The sequence below is a fragment of the Triticum aestivum genome, chromosome 2B (genome assembly GCF_018294505.1).
Source record: "Triticum aestivum cultivar Chinese Spring chromosome 2B, IWGSC CS RefSeq v2.1, whole genome shotgun sequence".
NCBI lineage: Eukaryota > Viridiplantae > Streptophyta > Magnoliopsida > Poales > Poaceae > Triticum > Triticum aestivum.
In genome coordinates, this window is record NC_057798.1 from 212848551 (window position 1) to 212857628 (window position 9078).

Here is a 9078-nt window from a genome sequence, read left to right on the forward strand (position 1 = left end):
CTGACTCTTGTTGCTCTTCGGCATCTTGTTCTTCCTCAACAATTGGTGATGTCCTTCTCCTTCTCCTAAATTGCTGCTTTGGGGGAGGAACATAAGGTGGTATTCCAGGTTTAAGATCAGAACATGAAGTCCTATTATGCCCAGATAGTTTGTAGTGACCACAGTGAATAATTACACCATGTCTTGTCATTCTAGTTCCACCTCTCCCATCTGCAACTTCCTCAAGAGCCCTCCTCCTATTATGGCCTGGGTTTCCAACTTTTTTGACATAAAGAGGTGGTGCAATAGGACATCCATTCATTTTTGTCCACTCTCTTCTATCTCTACAAGGCACAATAAAATGGGAGTATGCCCTATGGTAAAATTCAATGGAATAGCACTTGTGAACTAGCTCAATTGGTGGTATTATTTCTCTCCTACAGCATGCTATTGAGTGGGGACATGGGATTCCAGATAAATTCCATCTGCTACAGCTGCAGCTGCTGCAATTTATCTCCACAATGTAAGTGTGTCCTTTGTCCTCTACAGAATATATGCCATCTCCAGCTAATTCAGCATAGCATGTGTTAGATAATTATGTGTTCTTGTCCAACCTTTTCTTAATCTTTGGGCAGATTGGAGAAGTCCACTTAAGCATCTCTTCACTTTTTTGTGGCCATCCTGCTGGTTAATTGTCCCTTAATCCTGTCAATCATAGAGAGGACTGGCAATTCTCTTGCTTCTAGAATGTACCTGCATGCATAAATATAGATAGTGATCTCACTAATAAATAGGAGTTGTGCATCTGTTTGATATGTAAATTTTGGTACTGATCACTTACTTATTAAACACCTCACAGTTGTTATTCAGTAGAATGTCACATTCACAAAGTCTAGCTGAAATGCTCTCACCCAAGTGTTGGGATCTAGACCATATAGCCAATCATATGCCCTTGTGCTGAGAACCTTCATCTCTTGCACGCTCTCTTCCCAAGCAGTGACAGTTGTGCTTCTGGCACATTTCCACAACTGATTTTTTTTAACACATCACCTCTATGACCAGCTCTTGTGAAGTTCTGCCATAAGTGCCTCACACAAAACCTATGCCTTGAGAGAGGAAACAAGGCTTCCACAATATTGATCAGTCCCTATAGGCATATTTGAAGTAAACAATAACTGAAACTGCATTGCATACTACTAACTGAAAGTGCATTGCTTACTAACTGAAACTGAGTTATAACTGAAAATCAATGAAACTGAATAGTACTTGAAAATAAACTAAAACTGAATACAAACATGATTTACCTTTTTTCTATCTGACATAATTGTCCAGGGCTTAGTGTTTAAAATTGCAAGGTCATGCTTGACAGCTCTAAGAAACCAAGTCCAGGTGTGGGTGTCTTCCACTTCAACATAAGTAAATGCCAATGGGAAAATACAATCATTAGGGTCCATGCCAATGGCACTTAGCAGTACACCACCATACCTGGTGTTGATATGGCAGCCATCAAGACAAATGACAGGTCTACAGCCCTCCAAAAAGCCTCTTTTACATGCATCAAGGCTGAAATAACACCTTCTAAATCTCGCTTCATTGTCAAGTGAGATATAGAAAGTGCTACCCGGATTACTTCTCCTAACTTCATTGGCATAGTCCCATAGCATATTCTACTGCTCTTCTTCATCTCCATGTATAACTTTCATTGCTAATCTCCTGGCTCTTTGCAATTTGCTTCTGGTGGGTGTAATGTTCCAATCTTCTTGGACAATCCCGCTGAATTTCCTCATATTCATGTGATCATCAGCCCTGAAATGCACAACATACTTCTCTGATAGAAATCTTGAAGTAAAAGCTTTCACTTTCCGCTTCTTGCAGCAAGTGTGCTTATTTGTCATCCTCTTGATCATCATGCACTTGGTCCTGCTGTCATGAGATGCCCATACGTACCATGTACATCCTGGCAGAAATTCTTTTCCTATCGTTTATTGGTAATGAGATATCAACTCTGTTCTTGCAGCTGTATTCTCTAATTGCTTTCCTTAACATCTCTGGTGACTGGAAGAGCTGTCCAACTTTGAACACAGGGTTATGCATATCTTCTGGCCTGAATGACTTGAAGTTGTGCTTCAACTCATCTTCATCTGAATCTGGCATATGAAGATCTTCCTCATCAGAAGAAAGTTCAGTGTCAACAACTTTCTTTCCTTTGATATCTACTAACACTTCTTCACTTTGATCTTCCAAAAGATCTACATCTCCATCAGATATAACATAATCACTATCCACAAAGTCTTCCTCATTGTCTGAATCACTACCTTCTCTTGCAGCATGAGAAATACTCTCATCATCTACAGCTGACTGAGCATCTTCCTCTTGTTCCTCTTCCACAGCAGCTACCTCATCCTCTTCATCAGCATATTCCTCCTCTTCCTCTTCAAAATCAGGTTCCACATCATCTTCCTCGGCATCTGCCATATACTGTTCCATTTCTTCCTCATTGAATTGCTGCTCATCAGCTTGCCCATCTTCCATGTTCCCAGCCTCCTCCGCATGATATTCACCTTGCACCTCTGCCATATTATGCCCAGCCATCCTCTCTGCAAATTTCTCCTCCTTTTCTTTGCTAGGACTGATCACAAGAGGTAAATCATTAACAGGAAAGACCACAACATCATCCCAATCAATGTTCCTGTAACTCTGATCATGGTCAAGATATAACTGAATTTCCTTGTGTCCAAAAACCACACAAGCACTGATATTATCACAAGCATCTTGAGAGTACATTTTCCTAAGACCACCAGTGCTAATTTGTAACCCTGGCAACCACCAATACACATCTAATCTGCCTGCCATCTCATACCTTGAATCTTCAACAATTCTTTCCAATTCAGACATGTTCAATTTTGCAGACGGCACATAATCATACCAAGCAGTTTTCCCACTGCAGTAACTCCTGTAGCGACCTTGACCAACGAAAAAACCACCATGATTTATACCAAGACTGCATGGGTAATCATAGTTGTATTCCTCTGCAAAATCAAAAAACAGAGCAAAAAACCTCTTTTATTTCAGAGCAACAAAGCAAAATCATTCATCTAACCCTAACAGAGCAAAATCAACAGATTCGACGCACTACAAATCGAGACTCCTACAAACAAATCGACAAAGAGTTGAGATATAACTCAAAGAACAAAAGACTCGAGATTGCTCACCGTATGCTGGCGTCCGCGCATGATCAGGTCGACGAGGAAGGGCTTCTGCTCGCTGCCGCTTCCTCCAGCATCCAGCGAGTCGGCGGCGTCTTTCGCTCCGGCCGACGGACCACCTCCGCCGGTCATGGTAGCCGCCGCGACGGGAAACCTTAGTCGACCTCGATCGCCTCTGCTGTCTCCGCTCCCCTTTTTTCTCTCCGTACAGATGGGGCAAGAAGTGGAACGAAGCGACGCGGCCGATGTGCTGGTAGAGGAGGGACCTAAATGCAAAACTCAGGCCGCACATGTTCGGTCAAAGCGGTCAGCGTATGCCAGCTGTCCAAATACGACCATGTTCGACGCAAGTGACCGTATGGTGAGCAACAAACGTTAACATAATGACCGTAATTTGCGGTTGACAGAATGCAATTACCAAAGTGAGTTTAGGCTGGTCATAGTGGGGAGTAACTTAGACTAGTGTCATGCATATGACACTAGTCTAAGTTACTACCTTCATAATGCAAAGTAATATAATAGTAGTATCATGGATGACTTCATTTATTAACTTATAGACTCATCTTGTCTCGTGAAGCGCTATGTTACAATAACATATTATGTTACCACCTCTCAATAATTACTTGCCACATAAGCAAAATTTTCTTGAAATAGGCTATGTTACTACCTAAGTTATACAGGTAATGTGAGTGTATTTAACTCGTTTCCGAATCGTGGTCGCCCATAGGAAAAGAACCCTCGTACCTGTCGCCACACGGAGGGGACGGTGTCGCCGTGTCGGCGCCACGGCACGGAGGCGAACCGTAGGCGACTTCTCAGTTCAGTTTTTCTCCGGCGGCGCCTCTGCCGGAGGTAGCAACGAGGACAGCAAGGTCCGCATTCTTCTCCCAGTTTCTCCTTTCATTTCTTGGATATTTCTCCGTTCTTTGCGGCGCGGCGTCGAACCCTAGAGTCCCCGCGGCTATCCGCAGTTGGATATTTCTCCGTTTTTTGCGGCGCGGCGTCGAGCCCTAGAGTCCCCGCGGCTATCCGCAGTTGGATATTTCTCCCTTTTTTGCGGCGCGGCGTCGAGCCCTAGAGTCCCCGCGGCTATCTGCAGTTGGATATTTATCCGTTCTTTGCGGCGCGGCGTCGAGCCCTAGAATCCCCGCGGCTATCTGCTGTTGGATATTTCTCCGTTCTTTGCGGCGCGGCGTCGAGCCCTAGAGTCCCCACGGCTATCTGCAGAGTCCAACAGCCGTGTAGCATGCGAACCTGGGTGAATCTTCTATCCTGCATGGTCTTAATTTGGGTGAATACTCAAGTAGCTAGCTTGTTAGTGGTTATATCATAGTCAGATCTACCAATGTTTCCGCAAAAAAAGAATCCCCGAGTCTTGCTACTTTAGCTTGTTAGTGGTCATACCATAGTCAGATCTATCTCTGTTTGTGTTTCATTCTGCATCAGCAACCTAGAGGTGCTAAGCGCAGTAGTACTTGTGCCTGGGGACCTGTATTTTCCTGTTAGCTCCATTGATTATGATGGAACCAGACACTGAGTTGTTGATTGCATATTCCAAGGTAGAACTGACTCTTCTAGTTATTGTTCATCTAGAATATTGCAACTTTGCAGATAGTTCAAGCTTTTGACATTTACATGATTAAGTTGACAGTCTGCTGATTGCAACACTTTGAGTAAGTGTTTACATGGCTGTCATACGAAATTCCTGGATAAACTTCTGTGGTCGGCAAATACACAAGTGCACATTGGGACATAATCATAAACGTGGTAGGATTAGGAAGCTATCTCGAGCTACCTTATGTACTACCGATCCAATTGGGTCTTTCGATAGTTTTGTTCTAGAAGCATAGCAAATGATGATCATAGTTTTGTTTGGGTGGGGAATTGATTTAGTTTATTGGTCTGTAGTCACTGGTTAACAATCAATAATATTTGCCTATTTGTATGCTTAAATTCTTGCAATTACTTATGAAGTTGCAGATTGCTACAAGTCTGTTCTGTGTAGTTGCCATCTGCATGTATGATGGTGTCCTGCAATTTCACTTATTGAATAGTGCTGATTGTATCCCCATTGGTAGTAGGCCAAGTAGTGTTAAATTCACTACTAGCGCCATTGCACCAGTAAACGCAAATTTTGTTATCATCTGACATTTTCTATCATACCAACAGTATATGCAGTCATTTATGAGATGCTTATGAGTAAGTTGGTAACGTCTATTCTCATTTCAGAGATGTCAAGGACCTACAATGCCAAATTGGCCGCGGCACAACAACAGGCTGAAAGCCGAGTCAGGGATCATCGACAGACACGGTTTTCAGTAAATTACATCATTCAAAACCTTATTACAAACGCTGGTTGACAGAGGCTGAAAGGTTGGTAATTGCCCAATTGTAATATTGTAATTCTGCTTGACCGCTTAAACAGGATGTGCCTGTGTTTCCGCCTTTGCCTACATATCCGAGACGGAGTGAATTGAAGAAGCTGCGTTTTCTCAGACATTTGAGATACGCTCAGCTGCAATCTATGGGTGTAAATGGCTTTGCCTTCGGCAGACCTGGTGTACCAGTTACCTCACCATATGCTGCTAAGGTAGCTGACGTTTATCCAGAATTATGTTAGATACTAGATGTTATTTTATTCTTACCTGGATTGCACATTCGTTCCTTTGCAGCACACTTATCATATTGTGCAGCTACAAAAAGTTAAAGATGGTCCTATTGTCCAGTTTGCTTGCCGTGAAGCTGATGGTTATACCGGTGGATGGAGAGTCCTCATGACTAAAAATGATTCAGAAACAGAACCGTGGTTTGAATGCAAAGGTTTTCACCTTCCAAGGGATATCTTCGTCAATGTTGTGAAGACAGAGTACAGCTACAGCTATCAAAACATGTATGTCTATTTAGTTTCTGACCAACCTCGATACATTTATACCTGTTTTTAAGCTTATAATGCATCTGTACGAAGGTACTATTTGGAGGTTGACATCTCAATAATTTTGCAAGTATTTAGAATTTCAGTTAGTTTAAAAATTCCATATAGATCATTGGTAGGTTGTTGAATCTTTTACTAAAACGGTTTATATGCAAGTCACTTATGAATAGTTTGATTTTAATCTGTCACGTGTTCTGTATGAGTAATCAGTTTAGTTTCTTGTTAGAAGGTGAATGAAATTTCCTCATAACATTGATTCTTAGAATGTGTTTTTTTCTGTTTGAACAGCAATTCAATTGGATTATCCAAGGCAATCTTATCTGTGATATTTGACTTCTTCGTATCTACTCGCGGTGTGAACCCACTGATCATAACTGCTGAGGGAACAGCTTGCCTGGATGCTGTCTTTTTCATTCTTGGTGAAGGGCAACGGTTTCTGCATTTTCTAAAGCTCACAGGGCGTGGCCTCAGGAGCATTAAACCTGTCTTTCCCAGTCAAGACGAGGCAACGGTGGTAACACTCTGGCGTCAAGTTTGTGAGGCAATATTAGCAATGTGCCTGGCATTAGTTGAGATGCACAAGGGGCTTGGGACTGAACCTAGGGATATCCGGCGCTTTGGATACACTTACAGGACAGCTCGTGGTAAACTGGTGCAACTAAACCAGAAATGCAACGGATTGCTTCGTTTCATTGGTCCGAACACAGAAATCAACCTTGAATATCTTTGCGGAGGCGACATGTTGCTTCTTAAGCACCGTCCAGAATATGTTAACAAGATTCTCATGAGATTGGATGGTTTCACAGGAGTTTTTTCTGGGTAATTCTTTGTGTGCTTTATTACATTGTTTAGTGGATTGTCCTACTTCCTGTCTTCTTCTAACTGTCTTCTTTCTCTTTTTCTCAGTACGAAGGCGCAAGGTGCGGAGGGGGAAACTTCTGGTGAGCAAGGTGCAGAGGGGGAAGCCTCTGGTGACTCAGATATGCAGTTGTAGTTTGCAAAAAGAAACGGGACCATCCAGGACTTGAGGGATGTATGAAATTCTGAAGCAATTTTGACGTGTCAGCTTTCTATAGCAATTGTGAAAGGCGACTTAGTTTTGGTTCTGATCTGGAATATTAAATAGTGATCTAATCCCTGCTATTTTTGTAAATTTTGGTAGCTGTTTTTTCTAACTCAGCACGGAATGATATTGAGTGCCTGCTATTGAGCAGCAGCTGTTTAAACTTAACAACGTGGAATGATCTTGTATGGTGACATTCCCCTTTTTCAGTCTATAATCCCATAGTGTTAGGGGACATGGAGTATATGGTCACGAGCTCATATGGTCTGGTTATCAGCACCATTGAATGTTGTATGGGGATCTGTTCTGTAGAGCTTTTCAGGCCAATATGAGTATCTGTAATTGAGTATAAATGCGTGGTGTACGTATGTGGTTGTGCTGTGCCGTTGGTCAGGAAAACGGCGAACGGTACTTGCAGCTGGCGACGATTCCGACGGCCGTTGCTACGGATTTAGCTGAGCCGTTTTGTTAGGTGGCAGCTCCTGTCTAGCGGGAAGTTGATCCGTGGAACATGAATTTCGCTTCGCTTTTTAGCATGGCGCGTTAGAGAGATTTAATTTTTGTTAGGTGGCAGCTCCTGTCTAGTTGCTCCTCATTTTAATCAGAAGGGTTCAGTCGCGGAGGCGGGGCGCTGGAGAGAGGCGACTCCAGTGCCGGCAATGGAGTTCCTGGTAACAACATGATTTATCTGGGGAGTGGATGCGGATGCGGTGGATTTTAATTTCCCGATGTGTTGACTTCTCTTGCCTTTTCTTTTCCGTGGCCGGTTGCAGCCGGTTGCAGATTTCCTTATCCATACCAATATAAAAAAACTCAAAAAAGCAGATTCAACTATCTCGGACATCAAAATAAGTCAATTCAACGACCTAGACTACTTCAATGGCGAGCGTTCAACGTACAATTAATATCATACCAGATATTGCATTAATCACAGAATTAATACACAAATAATATCATAACTAATATCCGCGTGTAATTAATATATTGCCTAAATATTAACGTGTGTGATCAGTGGCGGTTTTTCTGACCCGCTCCTGACCCAGCCCCCGCGCCGCTCTAGCTAGGGTTCCTCCTCCCCACCTTCCGCCGTCGTCGGCCGTCCTCCGCCCCCGCGCCGCCGCCATCCGTCGGTCGCCGGGGCCCGGCCCCGCCCCTCCCTCCACCTCCTGGATCCGCCCCTTGCGCCGCCTCCCCAGGAGGTGGTCGGGGCGGCGCGCCTCCTTTTCCCCCTCGGCAACCAACTCCTCTTTCCTCCCCTGCCGTCGCTGGCGGTCGCCCCCGGCGCTGGTCCGGGTGGTGCCGGCGGCGGCGGGACCTCTTGCCCCCCGCACTCGTTTCCTCTTCCCGGGGCAGGGGACGACGGCGGTGCTCCTCGGTTTGGCTGCGGTCCGGCGACCCAGCGGCGGTGGCCGGCGGCGGGCGAGGTGGTGGCGCTGCTCCTTGGCTGCGGGGCAGCTTGGTGGCCTGGGGTGGTCGGCGATGCGCCCCCGGCTCAGATCTGGGCCCTACGGGCCCCATCTGGGTCCTAGCGGGCCGCCCCCCCTGCGCGGCTATGTTGTCTTCTATGCGGTGGGGAGGAGGAGCAGATCGGACCGAGGACGGCGACGCCGACGGCGTGCCTGTTGCAGCACGAAGGCAGGAGCTTTACGAGCCTATGAGCTATGAGGGCCCGGCCGGGCCTGTGGGCCCACATGCCTGGTGTGCTCCTGCTATTGCGTTCGGTCGGCTACCGTCGTTGACGGTGGAGGTTGAGCCCTCCCACGTGCTGACGGTGTTGCTGCCTCTAGTCCCGGCTCCTTGTCTTTGGTGTGCAGACCTCTCTTCGTGGTGCCGTGGTGAGACAACATGGAAGTTTCAAGATCATGTTGGCGCAGTGTGGTGGTCGGTTTGGTGGCGAG

At 45.3% G+C, this 9078-nt stretch overlaps 1 protein-coding gene across 2 annotated transcripts; it reads left to right on the forward strand.

The window, feature by feature from the left end:
* The first annotated feature begins 3896 nt into the window (after nucleotides 1–3896).
* On the forward strand, nucleotides 3897–7389 carry LOC123044410 (uncharacterized). 2 transcript variants are annotated; one of them, XM_044467139.1, is made up of 6 exons: nucleotides 3897–4057; nucleotides 5415–5503; nucleotides 5611–5775; nucleotides 5858–6075; nucleotides 6406–6936; nucleotides 7024–7389. In XM_044467139.1, exons 2-6 carry the CDS (start codon nucleotides 5417–5419, stop codon nucleotides 7109–7111), a joined length of 1089 nt encoding a protein of 362 aa, XP_044323074.1. In that variant the 5' UTR covers nucleotides 3897–4057; nucleotides 5415–5416; the 3' UTR covers nucleotides 7112–7389. The 2 variants fall into 2 exon arrangements, with proteins under 2 accessions (XP_044323074.1, XP_044323075.1); XM_044467140.1 differs by having other exon boundaries at nucleotides 3898–4057; nucleotides 5415–5496.
* The last annotated feature ends 1689 nt before the right edge of the window (nucleotides 7390–9078 follow it).

What these genes read in the sequence shown, in the direction of transcription:
- LOC123044410 (XM_044467139.1), top strand. Translation starts at nt 5,417, where the DNA reads ATGTCAAGGACCTACAATGCCAAATTGGCCGCGGCACAACAACAGGCT. An exon ending in CCTCACCATATGCTGCTAAG is followed by an intron (nt 5,776 to 5,857) that starts GTAGCTGACGTT and finishes GTTCCTTTGCAG; the next exon opens with CACACTTATCATATTGTGCA. An exon ending in TTCACAGGAGTTTTTTCTGG is followed by an intron (nt 6,937 to 7,023) that starts GTAATTCTTTGT and finishes TCTTTTTCTCAG; the next exon opens with TACGAAGGCGCAAGGTGCGG.